At 28.2% G+C, this 25578-nt stretch overlaps 1 protein-coding gene and 1 non-coding gene across 2 annotated transcripts; both read right to left on the reverse strand.

The window, feature by feature from the left end:
• Nucleotides 1–21640: 21640 nt before the first annotated feature.
• On the reverse strand, nt 21641–21714 carry TRNAI-AAU (transfer RNA isoleucine (anticodon AAU)). Its single transcript has one exon. It is a non-coding gene; the product is annotated as a tRNA-Ile (tRNA).
• A 1-nt stretch (nt 21715) lies between these two features.
• On the reverse strand, nt 21716–24026 carry LOC101253761 (methylesterase 17-like). The gene is made up of 4 exons (XM_004235401.5): nt 23696–24026; nt 23467–23607; nt 22361–22495; nt 21716–22044 (listed from the first exon to the last, which is right to left on the reverse strand). Exons 1-4 carry the CDS (start codon nt 23966–23968, stop codon nt 21772–21774), a joined length of 822 nt encoding a protein of 273 aa, XP_004235449.1. The 5' UTR covers nt 23969–24026; the 3' UTR covers nt 21716–21771.
• Nucleotides 24027–25578: the final 1552 nt, after the last annotated feature.

Here is a 25578-nt window from a genome sequence, read left to right on the forward strand (position 1 = left end):
TAATTATGGGTAGCTTTTTGTTGTTGTTTCAGATTGGAATTTGTCTGAGAGACTCAATTGTAACTTGATAACAAAGTCTAACTCCATCAAAAAAATAGTCTTTTTGGTTCGTCACAGGGAATGAATTTCATCTACAACGAACTGGTTTCCTCTGCAATAGTGATGGCGATATCTGATTTCTTCTCCTCATTCTTGGCTGATGTGGGTGGCGGTGGAGCAGTGAGAGCATCTTTACAACTAAAGCTTTTTTGCTCAGGTTTTGGAAGTTCTTCAACTTTGCTGCATTACTCCTTAAACAAAGAAGATGCAATAATTTAGGGCTCAAATTGGCAATGCCGCACGTCATTTTAGCACTGGTTTGGAGCTGAATTTTAGTCATTCACGCGCTTCTCAGACGTGATATCACAACCTCTATTAGAATGCGTTAAAATGGTGTATTTATAATGATTGAAAATGGTTTCGTGGGGTAATAGGACCCTCACAAACTTTAAGGGATTGTTTGGTATAAATATCAATAATGCAGGGATTAGTAATGTAGAAATTATTCTTATCAAGTGTTTGGTTCATTGTTTTTTACCTAATTTTTTGAAAGTTTACAAAAAAAATTATTTCCAATTAAATCCTAGAGTTATTATGAAATTTTATGGGTCAAAGTAGATAATTAATAGACAACATTATTTTTCATAACATTTTTGACTAGCTAGGAGAATAAAACTGTATTGTCATGTTCACTATTTTCTCACTTAAATTATTTGAAAGTAAATAATTGTCATCTTAATAAATTGGAGTTAATATCTCAAAAGGTCACATAACTATAATGATTTATAGAGAAAATTTATTGAACTTTGTTTAATAAATTAAACTATTTTTATACTAGAGATGTGTGTGTATTTATATATATATATATATATATATATATATATATATATATATATATATATATATATACACATGCTCTTGTTTTAGACTTATTGTGTAAGTTTAATGGACTTTTGTTAAGAGGTAATATTTTACTTATGAATTGTTCTTAAATTCATACATCAACATTAGCATATTAGCCGGATTATAATATTTTATATTAATAATAAATAGATTAAATAACTCATATTTTAGAAATAAAAAATTATATCTAAATAATAAAACTTGTAAGGTAATTTATTTAAATAAATTTTTAGTATAAATATAAAATATAAATATAAATCAAAAAAATAAACAAAATGATTAAAAGGATTTGAGGGGGTCTTTACCTAGATTAGTCTCATGGTATTAGAGCTAATACCACCAAATGAAAGGTATTACTTATACACCCTCTAATACCATGTGCAGTGCATATTTAATCTCTAAAATTGTGTATGTGCCTTCTAAACCTGAGATTTGAATCAATGTAGTATTGTTAGGACTCCACAATAGATTGGAATTGTTTAACCTTACACTTTATTTATAGTCATTGCTAAGCAAAGACGTATCGAAAATTGCTTTCGAATAAATTTAAATGGATAGGCTTTAGTTTTTGGTGACAGTTGAATTCTGAGAAGAAACAAATGCTTCGTTGCACAATGACCACTTGATATTTTGACATGCAAGGCATAAGCATGTCATTCGGGTGTCATTGCATAAGCCATTTGAAGGATCTAAAATCCTTAGTAGCATGATGGGTGCATTTTCCTTTAATTCTAGTTTAATAAGCTAAGATATGTCAAAATATATTTTGAAAATTTAATTTGTATGACTTTGTAAAGAATCTGATGGATCCCTTGTACTAGCATGAGTTTATATTGTGGTCCTTTTTATTTAATTATTTGTCAATTAAATCTTTAAACTCAACGAAACATAATATATTAAACTCTTTTGATCATTGACCAAGCTAATGTGACAAATTAATTGTTAAACTTGAAACAGTTGTGTGATTCACTCACAATAGGAGCGTAGCATACCAGTCCCCAACCCATTCCCCCATTTCTCTCTCTTTCTCGCCTTCCCCAAGATTTTTCAATTTCTTCTTCTTTCTAAACATTTTTATCTCTTTGTTGATTTTTTACATGATATTGATTTTAAACAATATAGAAAATCTTGGAGTGAGCCACAACATGTCTGAAAAAAAGAGGATAGTAAATCCCAAAGCTAATAAGGAAGAGTGGGGAGCAATCCTTATACAATGATAATTGATAAAAACGGATCCCACCATGAATGAGCAAAAAAGAAGATGGAAAAGCTCAAGTTCCAATTCCAGACTCATGTTTTTCCGCTTCTCAAATAATTTTTTTTCTTTAATTTCTAATTTGATGTCCTTCATTTAGTTTTTACTTTTCATTTCTACAAATTTGTGAAATAATACATTTGATGGGTAAAAAATAATTGTTAAATGTCATTGTGAAATCAGATAAAGTGTTGTGTAAAATTGTGTATAATATTCAGACATATTGAGATATTTAAATGGTGATGAAGTTTGCATTAATGGAGAAAGGAGATTTATGGAGTTTTATGCGATGAACAAAGTTTTACAAAAAAAAATATATAATTGGAATTTATGAATGATGAAAACATAGAAAATAATGATGATTTTTGTGATATAGGAAAGTGGTGATAATGATGAAGATGATGTTTGTGGTGGTGAGATCTAATGGAAAAAATGGAGACATGGTTAAAGAAGAATGAAAGAGGAAAGAAGTGAAAATAAAATTATTTTTTTCTTAAAAATAAATAATTAATTATGTGCCATTTAAAATCTGATGTGGATGACGACGTGTCACTTTTGTTGAGCGATTGAAGTTCACGTAAAGCCAAGGAGGTTTACAATATTGAGTTTCGTTGAGTTTAAGAGTTCAGTTGACAAATAATTAAGTAAAAAGAATCCTGAATTTAAACTCATATAAGTATAAAGATCCGTCAGACCATTTTACTATTATTATATTCATTTATTTGGTGGAGTAAGTAATACTTTTGATAGTCATTTGTGTAGTTTTACTTTTCCTCATAACCAATATCTTTAGTAATACAAATTGCACAATTATTTGACTCTTGGCGGGTTTCTTTGTTTGTGTTGTCCAGAAAGAGGAGGACTCAATGATTATTAGTTCGCCGGAATCAGAAGTTAAAATTTTACTTTTTATTTGTAGCATTTCTCATTTCTTGCAAACATAATACTCCAACAGAGGACATAGGGAGAAACAGATAATGTACTTGGGCTTTTAATTCAAAGTATGAATAAATCAGTTATACACCAAGCAACAATAGGCAATTAAGATAACACTGTGACAAGTAACATTAAGGAAATAACAATATCAAAGAAGTAGCAATGTGAAGAAGAGACATGATTAAGAGAAGCAAACGAAATAAGCTAGATAAAGGCATACGTATGAAAACAGAGCAGTTGTTGATAAATAAAAGAGGAGAAAAAAAATATTTACCAGCAATTTTTTTTTAATAAATAAATAAAAATTTAAGTATATATTTTAATTTTTCCTACCCTGCCCTAATTAGTTCAGCTTTTAAGTTTGCAACTGTGCACTTTTGTTTCCCTACACCTCAAATCATCTTAATTATTATCATCCAATGGTTTATTGGCAAATGCAGTATATTTTGAGATTTTATTTGTTCGTCTTACTTAGATTTGAATTTGATACATTCTTTATTTCTTTATCAAATGTTCAAATTCAAAGTAATTTGTTAGTGTCCAGACAAGAATTTGATACTACTATTCCTTGGAAGTTGTTTGAAATCTCGCAAAATCTACCAAAAAGATACCTCAATGTGAGAAATCTAAAAGATACCTGAATAAAAATATAAAATATAGAATTTTTATGTCTCTAACTTTTATTTCTTCTTTTTAGCTCCATTGTTTTTGTCATGAATTACCTTCAAATTTTATTAATTATATATGGTTATGCCTAAGGTTGTTCATGATTATGTTAAAAAATTAAATCGGATCGCAGTTTGAATCAAATCTATATTTCGTTTTATTTGATTATAAACTTTGAATACTGATACAATTTGGTTTTTGTTTTGATTTTACTAAAAAACAACCGCAAAAATAACCAAATCAAATTGATAAATTAGATATATAAATTTAATAATTATTTATATATTCTTCATAAATAAAATATAAATATTGGGAAACTTTCGCATATAATTACTCAAAAATAGTCTAATTACGCTTAATAGTTATGGTTTGCTAATTACAATTAGTAGCTACATGTTATAAGAAGGAGAGTGGCAATTGGCGAGCGAGATTGGGAGAAGAGGAGAGAGGCGAGCGAGAGATGGCAGAGAGTGGAGAGAGATGAATTATATATGTTTATATTTATCAAAGAATTGTATATATGTACCTAATATACATATGTATTTGTATATCTGGGAGCGAGATTGGGAGAAGAGGAGAGAGGCGAGCGAGGTTGGGAGAGCTGGGAGGAGATAGGGAAGAGAGTGGAGAGACACAAATTGTATATGTATATGTATATGTATGTGTATATATATATACATATGTATTTGTACTACTAGTATGTGTTTGCTTTTGCATTTATTTTTTCATAAATATTTTGTTAAATTTTAATTAATTTAAGTCTTTAACTTTACCATTTTCTCAAGTCAACACTTCGGCCCAACAATGGCAGTCCTAAGTTTCAAGTCCATCAAAACTCATTTTAGTCTTTACCTATCCTACTTCACATAAAATAGTCACATTTTCTCTTAATTGAATCACCTTGTTTGTAATGATAACTCTATTATTTCTTAATTTAACCGACAACGGCTTTTTTGTGGATTGTACATGTACTAGGTGCTTGTATCTATCTTGATAAGTACGTCCTCAAAAAAGTTATTACTTCAAACTGCATAAACCAGAAAAATTGAACCGAACCGATGATTATCTTTTTTGTTTGGTTTGATTTAGAAATTTAAAAATTGACTAGATTGATTTGATTTTGATTTTAATCAATAACCAGTCTAAACTAAATCATAAAATTTCTAATATACCATGCAAATAAAATAAAATATTTTTTTGTTATATATAATGCAGATCATGGGTTAAAAATTGGTCTAACTAGCTTCACAAATTAAAATCTTAGGTCAGTCGATAAGTATTTTCGGATGCTAACATTTTTTTGGATCTAGCACAGATATAAATAGAGTATAGCTGAGGAAACGAGGATAATTTAATCTTTTAAACACCACACCAAATAATATAATGGCAAAAATATTATTTTTCGCTATTATTATATATTTTTAGCGACAATAAGGAATATATACATGTATAACCAACATTTATATAAATATCGCTAAAGACTTTAGCGATTTTGAATATAATGATGTTAGCATAATTACCGCCCAAAAAAAATTATTTTCACTAAATATTTTTTTTTGTCATAGTGAAACACGATAAACAAAAATATAACACCTTAGTGTAATGTTCAACTAAGCATATTGTATGAGGATTAATACTAACATAAATTAACATAATTTAATGTCTTCGATCTGTTATTTTTGTAAACACCATATTATAGCATATAGTAAATATTAGAGTATAAATTGAATCGAAAATCGAACCAAATCACAAATTGTGTTAAACCGAGAAAAAAATTCAACTAGCGATTTGGTTTGACTTGGTTTGATGTTGAAAAAAAATTCAACTATATTTTGGTTGGTTTGGTTTCAACTAAGAAAAAATAACCCAAGACCAAATCAACCCGACATTATATATATGATTTTAAAATTTTATTTTATACGTAAAAGCATTTATTTTGATATAATTTATAAATATCTCTTATACTTTTTCATAGTTTTTATCTTTTAATATATTTATTTCATGTTTGAAAGTTAGAATTCTTAATGATCTAATAAAGATTATAGTCCATACATGTTGGTAATTATAATAAAATTTAAATAAAAATCAAATTAAAACTAATGCAAAAGGAAAGTCAGTTTGACACTAAAAATGACAATATTATTGAATATTTGTTTTTTAGTTTTACTTAAATTTAGTCAATTAAAATACATAATCTAATTTTACTTTCTTTTAATATTTAGTCATGTGACTAATACTTACTAAACATATTTTAGCATGATTTAGTACTTTAAATTATGATATATTATGACTTATTAATTTGTAATATTTTATTACGCGATTTTATTATTATTTTTTTGTTGGATATTTTAGTGTCATTACTCATATCATATTTTTTGTTATTTTTTTGAGAAATAACTTAAATAGTTGCATTTTGATGAGACTAAAGAAATATTTGAAGTACAAGTAAATTATATGTTTGTATGATAACTTTATCCAAAAAAACCCCCAAAAATCTGGGGGGAAAAATCGAGAAACCCAAAAAATCCCGAAGTTAAAAAACTCAAATTTTATTGGTTTGGTTTGATTTATAATCTCTAAAAATCGACTCAAATAATTTGATTTGATATCTGAAAAATCCAAATCAACTCGATCATATACACACCCCTGGTAAATACTTGAGTCCATTTCAGTGAAATTCTATATTGTCCCTATTTTATCCCTTCAATACATAACATACTTCTTTTCTATTGATTGTTTTATTGGAAGAGCTTTGTAAGATTCACATAAATAAAATAATTAGTTTAATTATATCAATTTTTAATATATTAATATAACAAATTGATATACTGAATAATAATTATAATTGATAATATGAATAAATTAAATTAAAAAAATTGATTTTTCAATCAAACAAATAAAAAAGAAATTAATTTAGTATAATGACCAGGTGAACACACCAAGTATTAATTTTATTTTATTATCATTACTCTTTCCCCTCTATTTAAATTCCGTTAAAAGAATTTTGGAAGACATCCCTTAAGACTCAATTAAAGCATTAATATATAACAACTAAATAATGTACTATAACAATTAAGAAAAAAATTGTTTAAAATGTTATAAAATCAAGTTCATAAGACTATAATCATAAAGAGAAGAAGTCAAGAGAAATAGATAAAAGAAGAGGACTTTTCTTCTTATTCAAGTGTATACAATGGTGAATGGTATCTCTATTTATAGTGTTGAGATATCATAGTCAAAGGTCACCTTGGAATTTTACATAGTTATCATCAAGGTTCATATCACATTGGAACCACTAATACATGAATCCAATTAATTGTTGGATAACTCTAATGGATCATCCACATAACACAATAGATTTATAACACTCCCCCTTGGATGTCCATAGATAATGTGCCTCGTTAAAACCTTACTAGGAAAAACCCTGTGGGAAAAAAATTCTAGTGAAAGAAAAAAAGTACACATATCTTTTGATACGCACTATTTGTTGCCTCATTAAAAACCTTGCCAGGAAAACCTAGTGGGAAAAAACATCGGTCAAGCAAAAAAAGAGTGCAACGCATATTATACTCCCCATGATTAAAACATCACTTAAATTCTTGTGATGATGTCTCCAATCTTCGTACATTGTGGTTGGTATATTCTTTTTCAAAGAAAAACCACACATTTCTTGAATATGGTGTGTCATTTATCTCAACCATACGCACTTTCGACTTGCTTCATGGAGGACTTTTGTTTCTGCATAGAAACATTTGCTTCATTGATCGCTAGGATATTATTGTGCCTCGACATGCAAACACATAGCGTGCTTGAGATAGATCTTTATGCGGATCAGATAAATATTTTGCGTCTACGTAACCAATCAATTTTGTCTTGGATTCCTGGGGATAGAATAAATCCATAACTATGGTCCTTCAAGGATATTCAATCATGTGCTAAACACCATTTCAATGTCCTTTTATCAGGGAGAAACTGAATCTTGCCAGTAAATTTACTGCAAAACAAATATCTAGTCGAATATTGTTAGTAAGATGCACTAGTGCCCCGATTGCTCCAAGATAGAGCTTCATCACCAAGAAACTCTTCATCCTTCTTTTGAGATCAAACTGAATCATCATTTATCTCAAGTGATCTCATAATCATTGGGGTACTCAATGAATGTGATTTATCCATATAAAATTGCTTCAAAACTTTTCAGTGTATGTGCACTGTTAGACAAATATTTCATTTGTCAAATTATCAATCTGTAGGTCAAGACAAAAATTTGTCTTACCAAGACCTTTCATAAAAATACAAGGACAATTAGGGTCATTCTTTTGTACTCTTTTTCTTCCTTGATTATTTCAATCCATATAAGGATACTTGAAGCTCTATTGGAAAAGTTTCTTTCAAACTCTTATATGCTTCAAACACCTCGATTGTTTCGAAGATTTTCATATAACCTTCATTGTCTAGCTAGACATTACAATTATTCATAACATGCATTCAAGTTTTCATATGTTGCCAGATCAAAACAAACTTCATTGCATCCACCAAAGGAGAAAACATCTCCAATAATGTCAGGATTTTTGCGATAAATCTTTATGCCCCAAGGCACAATCCGTATTGATATCTTACGGTTATACTATCGCATAATAATTTATTTGTACCCCACTGACATTATACCTTAATTTATGGACTACCGGTCCAAAATGTCACTTTTTTAAGTGAAACAAAATATACTTGAATTGTGCATTTTACTTGGCCAACCATTTATCTGTCCATACTATATGACAGATTTGAATTCAAGATCCTCGTCACAGTTTATATCATTGAGCGCTACCTCATATTAAAGATACCGTCGACGGTTATTTGATATCGATTCCAACAAGACATAACTTATCAAGATCTCTTCATTTTTCTTCATTTGTCAGGTACCTAAACCTTTTTCAAGATTTTATGAAGTGTTATGTCAATGTGCTCTTTTATAGCACTTGCCTCAGTATCATGACCATATTGATCATTTGCTCCTTCCTTCTTCAAGAAATTTTATATTTGGAATCGATTGGTCTATTATGGTTCCGGCGTATCATAGACTTTGTCCTTCAAGGACTTCATATTGAAGCATTTGCAGCTGAATTATATCATAGGGTCAGTGAATTCATCTGGCAACTGATTTGTAACATTATGCAAATGAATTATCCCTTGAACTTTAAGTTCACATATTTATTTAACGAGGATCTAGGTAATTCATAATTAACCTCACACATAATTTTCAACTGTCAATCATCTCTCCCCTTAATGTTAGAAAATTTAATATTCATTCCAACCTTATTTGGAAGTTCATCTTTGTGCGTGGTGGAGCAAGTAAAATCATAACCGCACATTTAACCTTTTAGATGAAAAATTATTTGGTTCCTGACCCTGAACCAATTTTAATGGGGAAACCTTGTCGGCTTGATGCATACATGTGTTGATAAATGTTACTTATCTCATACCAAATCTCATTTAGGAGTTTTATTCTTATAACCATGATTTAGCTATAATTGGAGGCATACAATTTCTGCTAAATCAACCAGCATTATCAATATAATTTCATAGTTTGAAACTGTGCTCTTAATTTTAACAATTTGAGCAAACAACCTTACAAAACCAATTGTAAGTTGACAACAAAAAAATCATGTGACCATCGCATAGATGCATCGATCATATAGTTGCAAATGATCCACATGGCAGGTGAATGGGCCCATATTCACCCTTTTATATGTTTCAAAAAAATTTAGGGGATTACAATCCCAACCTTAGCTGGTACAATGATCATTTTATCAAGAGAATAAGCAACACAAGAGAATTCTTGAAGAATCTTTATTTCTTCATCATATAAATCATCTGAATTCTTAATTACATTTGCATTATATTTAATCGGAATGGTCAACCAGTCATGCCAACTGATCTTTATTTTAGTACACTTATAATTTATTTTTACATGTGATTTCATCAACATGTACATGTTTGTATGGAACAAACAAGAGGAAAAGCGGGGTAATCTTTTACATAAATATATATAACCCTCTTCGGTTGTAGTGACTTAAGTCTCAATATTTATTTTCAATTCATCCGAAACTTAAAAAGTTTCTTTTGAGAATTACTACAATCTCAATATTATTCCTCTGATAATAGCACAACTTGTTAGAGTTTGCAATTAATTTTATGTACTATCACATATCGCATGACACCATACCTATGGTGAGCATCTCCTTCAAGGAGAAAATTATATTATCATTGTCATGGTCAAAATCATTACGAGCAAGACATGTTTCTTGCTTTACTTTTGTTGTACCAAAGGTACACAACCAACGACAAATTTGTATTGTCACACAATAATGACTACAACTCTTATAGGGAAGAACTATTTCTTTCTTTTGCCCTTTCGGTAGTTCACAATAAACATACCATAGTGACGTATAAACATACAATACCATTAACTATTTCTGGCAAATAAAATTTATTTCCTCTCAAACCTCCCGTAGAGGTGAATTTTGGTATATATATACTTTTTTCAAACCTCGCATAGAGGTGAGTTGTGACATATATTCAACCCATAATGATTTTATCACATCTTGACCCATTCTCTTATAGAATGGTCGAGCATTCACGATACTCATCACAAGTCACATTCTCTTCAAGGAATGTACTAATCATTTATATGTACTTCATAAATTTACATTATAAGTACATTGTCATGATTTTAAAATTCATCATATTTCCATGATACACCACAACATCACTTTGAAAGATCAAGTGTACCATCACTTTATCTTCTTGTCTTTTGATGGAGGATTTATAAACTTGTCAAATTATTGGGTCGACAACATTCACAAGTCCAATGTCCTTTCATACAATTTTAATAATGAAAACTGCCTTCACATTTCGAAGGACTATTTGGAGAACCCGTAGTGTTCTTCCTTTTATAATTGCCACAATGATGACTATTATAATTTCGTCCCTTCATGCCCTTTTTCATATCGTTAATCATTTTTCATCTTTCAGACTTATTATTCACTGCAACCACATTCGTATGATAGACTGGAGCAGGTGGGCAGATTTCAAACTTATCATATACTGCTACCACATTTGTTTTAGGGAATGGAGAAAATTCATGAGACGAATTTCAAGAATTTTCATTAAAAAAATATTTTTTTTGTCTTAGTCATCATTTTATCATCATTATGGTGCACTGACTCAAACTCAATGTCTTACCCATATAAGGTGTGTTACGCCATAATTCTATGGGACTTGAACCAAATTATGGTGCATCAAAACTCAAATTGATGTCTTACCCTCTTGGTGCGATAGAACATGAATCTACCGTCTTATCCTCAAACATTTTTCATTATGGTGCATCCAGACTTTAACCTGATGTCTTACCCTTTTGGTGCGATGAAACTTGAATTCATCGTATTACCCTTAACCAACGGTATAATAGACCGAAGTACAACATGATTTACCCTTTGAGTCTTTCAAAACAATCAAAATAATATTCAAACTAATGCTATTAAAATTTTATACCTTCTTCCATTTAAGAAATTTTGTATAGTATGTCATATTCAACCAATAGTAGTATATGTCTTCGGTTCCTGATAATTGTTAGTGACTGAATACTATTTCATTCTAAATCATAAAATATTTTAGAAAATGCATACCTGATTTTATGCATATAATACTTTGATCTTCATAACGAGATCAACCAAAATATAAGCTAAAGAAAAAACAAGAACTCACTCTCAATTGGATAGAGTCTCGTCCTGATAACGTGTTATAAAATCAAGTTCATAACACTATAATCATAAAGAGAAGAAGTCAAGAGAAATAGACAAAAGAAGAGGACCTTTCTTCTTATTCAAGTGTATACAATGGTGAATGATATCTCTATTTATAGCTAGCGTTTGGCCATAGATTTTCAAATATTCTTGGTAAATATTATTTAAGTGAAAATTTGGGTGAAATTTTACCATGTGTTTGGACATAGGATTTGGAAAATATATTTCACCTTTTTAGAAAAATATGATTTATACACACAAGTTTTAAAAACTATCAAAACTAACTAAAATTTTGTATTATAAGTCAATTGAATGTTCGTTACAACAATAACAAATAGTGTCCATGACACTAAAGCAATGTGGTAATTTGGAGCGAGTGCAACAAAAATTATTCCATACATCGTGAAGTTGACAAATCACATGACTTTATTACCTAGAGCTAATTTTTAATAATTTTCATCAACAATCATATCATTATTTAATATATTCACTAAATATTTCATCACTATTTTGATATTCACGTAAAAAATTATGTATATACAACGCAAGCAACTACTAGAGATGGTGTTTTTGTAAAAGATAAAAGATTGGGGTAAAATTTTAATTTTCAAAATATCCCAAATAATGAGATTTGGCCCAAATACTAGAAAAAACTAGTATTTGGAAATTTGGGATATTTATCAAAAATATTTGCCAAATAATGGCAAATTGTATAGACAAACATTATTTGCCAAATTTTTCTCAAATATTATTTGAAAAATTTATGGCCAAACGAGCCCATGGTGTTGAGATATCATAGTCAAAGGTCACCTTGGATTATACATAGTTATCATCAAGGTTCATATCACCTTGGAATCTTATCACATTGGAAACACTAATACATGAATCCAATTAATTGTTGGATAACTCTAATGGATCATCCACATAACACAATAGATTTATAACATCAAAAACATTTTTTCCGAATATTTTTTGTTAAGTATTACAAGGATCTTTTTTTTTAAAAAAAAGAGAGATCTTAAATGAAAAAAATTAATGTATAATTAATTATGTTTCCTATTATTTTATTATTATTTAAAAAGTATTATGAGTAAGTGTAACTCAAAATAAATTATTAATGTAAAAACAATGATTTGGAAGCCGTGCACAACACAAGATATCCTTAAGCCATCTCTAACCCAATTTTTTATTTTACTCTCCAAATATATAGTTTTCTATTTTTCTAAATATATAGTAATCTATTTTTTCCGAGAATCAACTCTAATCCAATTTTCTGTTTTACTCTCTACAAAAGAATTTTTAACTCTCTCATCAATATTATATTATTATTTCTATTTCATTCTTATTTCTCATTTCATAATATGAATTCTTTATTTTATTTCTAAATAATTACTTTATTTAATTTTTAATGTGATATAAAATTATATTTCATACTAAATTTTTAAATAATATAAATTGCAAGAAAATATAATGTAATACATAAATTACGGGACAAATTCAAATAAAGTGACATACAATTACATAAATGCTCAATTTTCAAAATTATTATGTTGCTTACATAAATGTTCTATTAATGCATTATAGAGTTCAAAATGAGCATTTTTGTTCTTAATTTTTTTATGTCTAGCTAAAACTTATTCAAATCGAAAATTTTCATCTATCACGATTTCTATAGTAGGAGTTAAGCCTCTACGACATCTTGAATTGGTGCAGAAAGATCACATTCATCCTCAATTATAATGTTGTGCAGTATAATACATGTAGTCATTATATTATGTAGAAAATCCTTTGTCCTGCAATAGTTGCAAAATGTGATTGCAAAACTCCAAATGCAAGTTCAATATTTTTTCGGCACGATTCTTGTTTCATCGCGAAATATTTCTTATTTTGGAAATGAGGATCACCAATAGTTTGAACAATTGTAGACCATTTAGGATATATACCATGAGCTTATAAGTAATAACCCACATTATATTCTTTTCCTAGAATAACATAATGGGCAGAAGACGCAATACCGCTAGCAAGATTGAAAAATAAATGTGATGACTCTAAAACATTAATATCATTTTTGATACCAGGCAAACTAAAAATAAGTATGTCGAAAGGCTAGATAGATATATCAAAGCCAAGGAATTTCGAGACGAAACTAAAATTTTAATAAAAAATTTAAAAACTATTAGTGATCCAAATGTTCGTGATTACTTGCAACGAGAACAACAATGAATACTTGAAAAAAGAAATTGACAGTCACAACCACAATCGCAATAATTTTCGGAATCATATCCTAAGTTTTTTTTTTAATAGTGCTAGATCTAGAAGTGGAATTACTAAATTATTGTTGTAATCAATTAATTACTATGTCATTTATTGTATTTTATCTTGTATTTAAATTATTATGTTATGTATTATATTGTATTGTTATTTTGTACTTAAATTATTATATTATGTATTGTATGTTTTCTTTTATTTAAATTATTATGTCATGTACTGTATTTTTAATTAAATTTTTCATCTTGCCATTTGAATTTTGTGTTCTTTATAATGAAAATTAATAATAAAATAAAATTTTACTATTCATGAAAATAAGTAAAAAAAATAAAATACAATTAATTTGAAATTAAAGTAGTATATATTAAAAAATATTTTTAAAAATATTATATTACATTTAAAAAAGAATTATGAATATTAGATATTTAATTAATAAAATTATATGTAAAATAATATGTTAATTCAAAAGTAATAGAAATAATAATAAAATAACGAAAAAGTTAAATAGAGAGTGAATTGTAGTTCTCCTAATTTGGAGAACACTATTCACCTATCTCTATAAATAAAGAACAGAGAGTGATTTGGAGGTGGGTTGAAGAGGACATTCTCAATTTTTCTCTCCAAATATAGAGAATAAAGAGTAAAATAGAAGTGGGTCGGAGATGGTCTAACTAATAGATATCTTAATTTAGTCTCATTTGGATCTCATGTTTTGTTTTTACAATTATTTTGAATTAATGACAAACATTAGAGAATTTATCATAATTCAAATTTCTTCTAAATCAAATGCAGTCAAATAAAAATATCATACTAAAAATTTATGTCTAAGTAAATTTTTAGAGAAAATTTCAAAACAACAATATTTTAGCATTTAATAGGATCACTTAGCTACATTTTTAATAATTATTAAAAATTTATATTTTAATTTGTTATGTGTTGATTTATGTAAAACAAAAATCTTTGATTTAAATTAATCGAATACAATTAAGCAATCATAAATTAGAGAAAATCAATGACGAGAATCTTTTAAATTAGGTAAATAGTGCTAAAAATCTTCATTTACGTTACGAAAATTAGGAGACCCAAATAGGCTCTTTTCTCCCTTCTTTGTCAAACTTCATTAGCGACCTTCAATTCTCCATTGACATTCTCCTTCATCGTAGAAGTCAAGTGAATTGGTCAACATTTTTGCTGGAAAAAAAGAGATTGATATTAGTGAATAAGATTTTCATTAGAAAATTTGATCAATAGGAGATTACCGATCGAAAAAATTCGTTAAAATACATAATTAGCAAGCAATTCCAATTTGATCTTCGAGCTATTTTTTATCAGGTGTTCAATCAAAAGTTTTGTATGTCTATTTTGAATACAAAGAGCACTATATTCTAAAATGATAACAATTTAAAAAAGGCCAATAAATTCTGAAAAAACACAATCGGTTGAGGAAGGATACACTAAAATAAAATAAGTAAACTGTGAAAGAAATAGGATACAACTATGTTTAAAAAATACAAATCTATTTGACATATCTTGAAATGACTACAAACTGAAAAGAAATACAACGTTCTAAATAAAAATACAAATATTGAGTAAAAAAGAATTTGACAAACAAAAATTTATAAGAATACAAATTTTGTTTATGCAAGACAAATATAAATTATGTTTATGCAAGATGAATACAAATTATGTTTATGCAATATGAATTCAAAATTAATATGAATATAATTTTTGATTTTTAATGTATATCTTTGGGATAATGCACAAGTACCCCTTCAACCTATGTCTGAAATCTCAGAGACACATTTATACTATACTAAGGTTCTATTATCCCCTGAACTTATTTTATAAGAAAATTTCTATCCCTTTTCGACCTACGTAGTACTATCTTGTGGGCCCAATGCTGATTGACTTTTTTTTCAAGCTAGTGCCACGTAGGCCGAAAGGGGTAGAAATTTTCTTATAAAATAAGTTCAGGGAATAATAGGACCTTAGTATAGTATAAGCGTGTCTCTGAAATTTCGAGCATAAATTAAAGGGTTACTTGTGCATTTTCCCTAAATCATTTAAAAATATTGTACGATTTTTGAAAAAAAATAAATGGTGAAACTTTATGAGAGAGAAGCGGAAGTTTGATTTTAACTAGGAAACATGGAGAAAATGGTAAGTGAGAGAATGTGAGTCTAATATTTTGTTTTAATTAAAGCCCAAAGTTAGAAAAATTAAAAATCAGATTAGGATATCTTTTATTTGCTACATAAATAAAATATTGTTCTTTTAAATAAATAATTCAAAGTGTAGCTACTTTAAATAAATAAATAAGAATTTTTGATTAATTTCATAATTATTCTTAGTTTTTATTTAGATATAATAGACGTTTTGCTTATTTTCTTGTACGCTTATTTATGTATATTTTATATCTTTTTAGTGAAAATCCTAACTTTATTGAGTCCTCCACATATATTGTTTATATACATTAAATTAGTCTTTATTATTTATTGAAAAATGCATAAATATCACTGAATCTATGATCAAAATTTCATAAACTTATACTATACTAAGGTCCTATTACACCTGAACTTATTTTATAAATAATTTTCTACCCTTTTTCGCACTACATGACACTAGCTTGGAAAAAAAATATCAATACGCATTGAGCCCACAAGATAATGCCATGTAGGTCAAAAAAAGTTAGAAAATTATTTATAAAATAAGTTCAGCGGATAATAGGACCTTAATATAGTATAAGTGTGTCTCTGAGATTTCGGGCATAGGTTAGGGGATACTTGTGCATTTTTTCTTATTTATTAGATAGACAGTACTCCCTCTGTCTCATTTTATGTGACAACATTTGATCGGTACGAAATTTAAGAAATAATGAAGACTTTAAATGTTTATCAAATTATCCTTCAAAAAAGTAAACTCATTTCTCTCTCTCTTCATAAATGTAATAGAATAATATCTTTAAAATTAGGGAAAAGAGTCAAATATGCCCCTAAACTATTTAAAAAGGTTTGGATATACCCTCCGTTTAAAGTTTTGTCAATTTATACCCTCGCCGTCCAACTTTTGGTCTACATATGCCCTTTTGGGCGTTAGTTGGCCAACTCGGAATATCTAACTCATTTTACTTTATTTAAATGCCAAATAGATTTTCCACGTCATTTTTATGTATTATCACTTGACATTTATATTCAAGAGAAAAGGGTCAAATATGCCCCTAAACTATTCGAAAGGTCTAGATATACCCCCGTTTAAAGAATGGTCACTTTATACCCTCGCGTCCAATTTTTGGTTTACATATGCCCTTATGGGCGTTAGTTGGTCAACTCGAGATATCCAACTCATTTTACTTTTCTTTAAATGCCAAATGGGATTTCACATCATTTATATATATTATCACTTGACATTTATATTAAAAGAGAAAGGGGTCACTTATGCCCTAACCATCCGACCCAATTTTAAAACACATATACGACCGTCTTTTAAATGGTTCAATTATGCCCCTAATCCGACTCATATATGTGTGAATTATTTTGTTATTTACATCATTATCACCTGCTGCAGCTTGCAGTTGTGTTTGTAACGTTGTTGCGGTGAATTCCTCTACTCTAGCCCTTGCCTGCCAGGTTTGCACCTCCAGCTCTGCGTTGCGCCAAAACGCTTTTCAAACCTCGACTTCCTTTTCCTTTAGTTGTCGTGTCATTGATTCCTTGGTGGTTCCAATCAAAGCACGATAGTGTTCGCCATTTAAATGGTTCAATTATGCCCTAATCCGACCCATATAGGGTATTTAAAAAAAAGGGTCGGGTTGTATAGATTATTTAAAAGACGGGTCGTATATGTGTTTTAAAATTAGGTCGGATAGTTAGGGGCATAAAAGACCCCTTTCTCTTTAATATAAATGTCAAGTAATAATATATAAAAATGATGTGGAAAATCCATTTGGCATTTAAAGAAAAATAAAATGAGTTGGATATTTCTAATTGACCAACTAACATCCATAAGGGCATATGTAGACCAAAAGTTTGGACGCGAGGGTATAAAGTGACCATTCTTTAAACGGGGGTATATCTAGACCTTTCGAATAGCTTAGGGGCATATTTGACCCTTTTTCCTTGAATATAAATGTCAAGTGATAATACATAAAAATGACGTGGAAAATTCATTTGGCATTTAAATAAAAGTAAAATGAGTTGGATATTCCGAGTTGGCCAACTAACGCCCAAAAGGGCATATGTAGACCAAAAGTTGAACAGCGAGGGTATAAATGAACCAAATTTTAAAGGGATGGTATATAAATCTTTTCAAATAGTTTAGGGGCATATTTGATCCTTCTCCCTTAAAATTAAGTGGGACCAACAAGAGTAAAAGATGAATTGTACCTTTAAAGACTTATCATATAAGAAAATAGTGACATTCTTTTTTAAACTGACCAAAAAAAAATAGTGTCACATAAAATGAGACGAAGAAAGTAGTATTTATTTCAAAAACACTATTGCACATACTAACTTCTATTGTGTGTTTTTAAAGAGGATCTCTTCTGAAACTTTATTATTCAAATATGATGAATTAATTTTAAAAAATATGTAATATTGACTCCAAAATATTTTAGCCCTTTTGGATTAGTAACATAGAAAAAAAAACTTATATTTTCAATAGATAAAATACTTTGGCTCATTTCCAGACATTGAAATCTAAAATTCAGAGTTTTGAAGTCTAAACTGTAACATTTCAAAAATTTCTAAGTTAAAATTCGAATTATTTTATAGCGCCTCACAATTCTACATTTAAAATTTGAGTTGCTCTTCGTAAGTATATGAGCTAGAACTAAGTTATTTTCTATTTTCTCATGTGTTATAAAGTCTTTTACCAAGGATCTGTTTGGCCATAGATTTCCCAAATAATATTTGGGTAAAAATTGATAAATAATGTTCTCCGTACAATTTGCATTTGCCATTATTTGATTAAAAAAATTTGTAATAACTCAAGTTTCTACATACTAGAAAACTAGCATTTGTGTCAAAATTTGAGTTTTTGGCCAAAAACATCCTTAAAGTATTATTCTTAGCAGAAACAATCCTTCAAGTATTTAAAAGTGATCAATTTCATCCTTCTATTAGATATCATCAAAAAAACTAATCGATCCTACAAAAATATGAGCAGTTTACGTGATTATCAACAAAAGTTTTCCTAGATTATTTCATTACCTGCTACAGAAGTTCCTAAAAAATATTTAAAATCTTAGAAATCATTACTTACTAAAACAAAAAAAACGTTTGAAAGGTGTGATGATACATGATCTGCTCTTTTTTCTCATTTAGTAACAGAAAGAAGCTGGAGCTTAACAATTATCTTTACTTTTTTAAAAATAAATATTGTATTATGATCAATAAACTTTTAGGTCATTCTGGTATTGAAGTGATCAAAATATTGATTATGTCTTGCATTTGAGTTTCATTCTACATTATTAAAGGCGAAAGTCTCCAACAAACGCTGCTTCTAGCTTATTCAATTGAGAAGAAACAGATCGATTCCAAATAGAAAAAACTTCAATAATAACTTTTGTTTGAAAGTAGAAAAAAAATTATGTAATATTGATACCTAAATATTCAATTAATAATATTTTTAATATCTAATTACATGAAAAGTAAAAGAAAAACTATCAATTTTAAAATGTTTTGCATAATACTAAACTCAATTACTGAAAAAATACACGATAAATTTTTTGGTACACTTAAAATAATAATCACGAAAGAATGACTTCATTTTTGTGACGGTTAGTTTTTGATAAATTAAAATAGAAGGAAGAAAATTGTTCACTTTCAAATACTTGAAGGATGTTTTATACTAGAATAATACTTAAAAGATTCAAATTCTACAACAAACTTTTAACTTTTACCAAAACACCCTCTATATTATAGTAAAGTCTCTATAAATAATACTTGATAAATTAATAATCTCTTTAGAATAATATTTTTCTACTGATCCGACTTGGGCCAATGGAAAAAATCACTAATTTCTATATGATAATAAGATAATATATTTTTAGATAACCCGTATATAAATATATAAATTAATAATTCTTTAAAAGTACAAATACATCTAAGACAATTTAGTAAAATATGATTATATCGTGTTTTGGCTTTTCTTGAAATTTAAATCTAGTTGAATCTCATCTCTAACTTTTCTTATTGCATCCAAGAGCTCCAATGTAGTCTTTTCGATATGCACTATAAATTTATGAAGAGTTCAAGATGTGATAAGTATTTCCTTATGCATAGCTGGTTCCAAACGTATAATATCATCTTCAACTTCATCATCAATATTGCTCTTTCCGATGGTATTTCCATTTTTTTCTAAGCTCCGGACCTCTGAACATGTATCACTTTCACCCGTATAATTTAATAGGTTATTGACATCCATTTGTGGTAATCGAGATCATTAATCATAATATCAAGTTCATAAATGTCGTTTTCACAGGTATGTTCGTTCAAATTCTCTGAGATTACATCTCTCGAACTGGTTTTACAGTGTCGAAACAATTTGCTATTGTCTTTTGTAGAACATTTGTTATTCAAATAGGGATTACAAATTAATAACATCCGAAACATCGATCTTTGCTGGATCAATTTGTCCCACTTCATAACCTTCTAATATCCTACGATAAAATATGTTCTATAATATATCTTGAAAGTTTTTATTATCACAACATCACAAGATTGAAATCAGTAAGATACGATAATTCTGATATATTCGTTGTACTTTATGTAATATATATTTTTATATGAAATCAATCAATATGACACATAAATTAGTAAGATACAATTATATCAATATAATTTAAATTAACCTTCATCAGATTTTAAATTATTTTTTAAATTAATAAATATTAATTTATCGATTAAATAATATCTTTATAAAATAATAAACTTTCATGGTCCACCTATATTAATTTATACAGGTTTTACTGTAGTTGATTGTACTGTATTACTTAATTTTTTTTACATGAACACCAAAACAATGATAAAATATCAGTGCATATGAAAGTGATGATATAGTTATTGATGAAAATGATGAACAATCGACTCGGGATAACAAAGTGACGTGTTTCGTCTACTTCACAATGTACGGAATGATGTTTGTTGCACTAACTCTGAACTACCTCATTACTCCAGTGTCATGGATACTACTTGTTATTTGTTGCAATGAAGATTCAACTTGTTACGGAAGTCATGTATCTTGTTTCTATCTTGCTACGTTATACAAACTTATAGTTAGTTTTGATAGTATTTAAGACTTACCGATATAAATCACATTTATTTTTAAAGTGAAATACTATTTTTGACGCATAATATTTTTGATAGTAGTAATCTATTGCTATCTTTTGTTTCCTCTCTCTTTTCTGCACACCCAAACACATCCCCCTTCTCTCTTCCCATATTCATTCTATGTCCATCTTTGAAATTCTCAAATATAATTTTATTAATTGGTTAATTAATTGAAGTCAGTTTCTTCAATGAAGATGGTTATTGCAATAGTAGTAATGAAGCAATTAACTAATTTATTCGTTTTGCTTGTTCGAAGTGCAGTACATATAATTGAGCATTAATAATTTTGAATGAATCTGATGTTTTGATAAAAGAAAGAAGATAAAATCCATATTTTTTATAATATTGTATAAACATATCTTGTATATTATTATTGGAGAGTTGGGATACAAATGTAAATGCAAAAAATCCTACATTGACTGAATAATCAAAAAAATATATTATATTGGCCCATGCAGGTCTCGAACCTGCGACCTTCGCGTTATTAGCACGACGCTCTAACCAACTGAGCTAATGGGCCAAGCTGTTAGTAAACTTTCAAATTAATTATTTGTTAGTTTTAGTTATTGAAACTATCTTAGTCAAAAGAAGCAGCAACTTTGACAAGCAGACCAAAGAGCGCCAAAGGAGCAGAAAAGAATGGGCTGTGATCACTTTCCAAAGTGTAAACATGTTGTGGCTTCCATCTTCTTATCATTGCATCTTGTTGTTCCAACTTCAACACTCGATCATGCGTCGTTCGTATGTATATTCTATCCACTCTCTCCACGCCCTCTTCTTCTTTGAATTGAGCGCTTTGTAATGCTTGAATTGGTCCTGGACGTAACAACATTGATGCTAACGTTGAATCCTAAGAAAAAAAAACAAAATTTCATTACATTACATGTATGAAGAAAATGGATTGTTTGGCTTATGAGATACCGAATTATAATTTCAAGATTAGTCGTGCATTATTTTTAACCATACTTCATGGGGTCAACAATCTGGGAATTAGTAATCTAAAGATTAAGAATCAAAATGTCACATTAGCCCTTTTCCCAATGTCGTTTAAGAAAGTTGAGGTAAGGTTAATTAACTTTTTGAGATAAAAGTACGTTTCACTTTAAACTAAGTAAATATCTTATATTATAATTTATTTCGAAAATAACTTGTATGGATTTAATTACCTCAAGTGGGCTCATTTGGTAAATGATTTCCCGTTGTAAATTTTTCTTAACAACAACACTTGTTGGAGGCTTTTCAGGCCCTAATCCAAATTCCATATCATATACATCTCCAAATTCTGATAAATCAGGGACTCCCTGCGAGTTATAATAAAATATTATAAATTGAATAAATTTTAGGAATTACACAATTTTAATATAAAATAACAAACTATCCATCTTTAGTTTGTAATTACATTAATCTCTTAAAAAGTAACATAAACCGAATACATAAAACATTATTTCAGATACATTATAATAGAAACGGGATACATATATGTGGCTCGGATACATTATAAAATAAATCAGATACATAATATGTAGTTCGGATACATTAAATAATGGCTCAAATATATTAATATGTAGCTCGAATACATTAAAGAGATAAGAAATTTTAAAGGTTTTTAAAAATAAAAAGGAATATTAAAAATAAAGGAAACATAAAATGTGTATTTCACTAATTTTTCCTTTTAAAATTACTATTATTATAGCTGAATAATTATAAAAAGATAAACCATTAGCCTTAATAATTGTAACGTAGCTAGCTGTCCCCAATTTAGCATAGATGGATATATGGTGTTGCTTAAAGAAATATTCTTCAATCTACGGATTTAATAATTGATCTAATATATATAATTGCTTGATGGAAATGTTGTGGTTACATAAATGATAATTAAATTATGTTGAATAATGCGACATAATTTAATGTGAAGCCAGAGTAACAACTTATAGGACCAAATAGTGTATTAACAAATTATAAAATAAATTTTACTCTTAAACATGTTTTAAAAAGTCACAATTAATAAAAGAATTGGTTGACTTAAAAAGGGATATATAGATCCAAGGTTGGACAAAACTATTGGTTTTATAAATTCTTATAGTTGTTATTTAATTCACATTCCTAAACTATTATTTATATGTCTCCATTTAGTAAAATATTTATTAAATAGAGTCAAGTTACAAAAAGTAATTTTTTTTAAAAAAAAGAAAAATATATCACATAAATAATAGAATATCAAATTAAAAACGTTTTCGATCAATTTAAGGAAAGAAGATAGTTGTTTACTTACATCTTTAACATCTTGTTGAGACATGAAACCAGTTCTTAGCATGGTTGCTGCAATATACACTGCAAACTTTATTTTCTTTGGGAATTTGTGGATAGCATCTGTTACACTCATTCCTCCAGCGCTATGTCCTACCAATATTACCTATATTTATCCGTTCAATAAATAAATTAATAACGATTTGATACGATAATATTCATATAAGTTAGACATAATATCATAGGTATCATACCTGTTCATTATGAGGCAAAGATGACAACAAATCTAGTAGAGGTTTGTTATATTCATGAAAGGATAAGATAGTGTTAGGGTCAGATGGGTCGATGCCAGCACCTTTAAGGTCAAGAGAGGTGACTTTATAGCCACAATTCTCTATAAGAGACCTAATTTTGTACCAACACCACCCTCCTCCCCCTATCCCATGTATCAGAACCAAGTGACCTCGTTCTGATCGTTTACACTTCTCTAAACCTTCCATCTTCATATCTACACACTCTTCTCCCATCTTCTTTCCTCTAAATTATAAGATGTTTTTGTGCATATATTTTGATTTCTTCAATTTGTTTCTATTTAAGAGTTGAGGAAAATTTCAATTCATATAGTTGAGATTTGAGATGGTCACTCATGTCATAGTGTGATACAATATTCCATAACATATTGCTTCGTGTCCTAGTCAACCTATTTTTATTTATTTCTCTTCAAGTAGAATGTTACATATATATTATTTTAATTAGATTTCGTATTATTCTATGTTTCATTTAGGAACTGAGTGGAATATAAAATTTTGTAAACCTTTATTTCTGCAAAAAGTCATAGTATAGAATATTCGTTGACTTACAAAAAAATAAAATGGGATGGATTCAAAGGTTGGACAAACTTTATTGGATTTAGCACTAATTCTTATTGTTTGACTTTTTGAAGTCTGATTAAAATAAATTCAAATGAAGTTATGATCGCATAGATTCGAAAAATCCTTCTGGCCTAGAATAATGACTACAATGGTAAAATAAAATATTTAGTTATTTTATTTTATCTTTTTAATATTTTAATTTTTTTAATTTTATAATATCTTTTAATTTAAAATAAAAAAAGATTACTCTAATTTAAAATAAAAAAATATTATAAATTTTTAACAAAATTTTCTAATTATTTAGCATTAGCCGTCGTTACTACTATATATTAGTCCCTACTCCTTCCATTCAATTAGAAGGTTCTAAAAGTTAGATGATTTAATTTGGACCTCAAAATGAGGTTATGGAGTACCACTAATATGAAATCCTATGCATGAATATTGTTTTAATGGGAGTGAACTTATATACTTGGAAATTTGACAAAAATTTATTTTTTGTGCACTGTGTTACGTAAATCAAAAGGTATACAAAATTACAATAAAAATAGATTCAGGGATAGTTGAATCTTAGTTTAGTTAAGATGTGTCTTTGTCATTTCAATCATAGTGTATGTGAAATAGTTACACCCTTTTTCAAACATATACATATATTTTTCAAAAGAATTAACTTGTAAGTAAGAGCCATATTTATTTATTTTATCTTCACTATTTGATAAAAATAGACTTCCAAGTTAATTATAATAATAAATATTGTTCATAGAATCCGATATAATATTTTGAAAATAGAATAATGCACCGGCCTGGACGTTGACATTGAATTGTTTATTATGGTAAACCTTGTTTAAGGAGATTATTACATCTGTAATCATAGGAGTACTAAATTTCATTATGCATCTTAATTCTTATAATAAATTTTATAATTGACTGCTATAGGATGATAATTCTTATAATAAATTTTGTAATTGACTGCTATAGGATGATAATTTTCTGTGATTTAAGGTACTTTTTATGAGTACTAAGAATTCAAAACAGATTAATTAAAAGGTTTAATACTCGATATGACATTCATATATACAGTTTAATTTGTACGATTTTTTTAAAATATTGAATTAATTATTGACAATCAATTGACCTTGAATACATTTCTATTGAGGTTTAAAATATTAATTTTCTTTCCACGAATTTCGTCAATGAATTGATCGATATTCAATTCTGTCTTCACATAATCAATTGCAATTATTCCATCTTTCAGCATATGCTTAACG

Source organism: Solanum lycopersicum, chromosome 3 (assembly GCF_036512215.1).
Source record: "Solanum lycopersicum chromosome 3, SLM_r2.1".
Lineage (NCBI taxonomy): Eukaryota > Viridiplantae > Streptophyta > Magnoliopsida > Solanales > Solanaceae > Solanum > Solanum lycopersicum.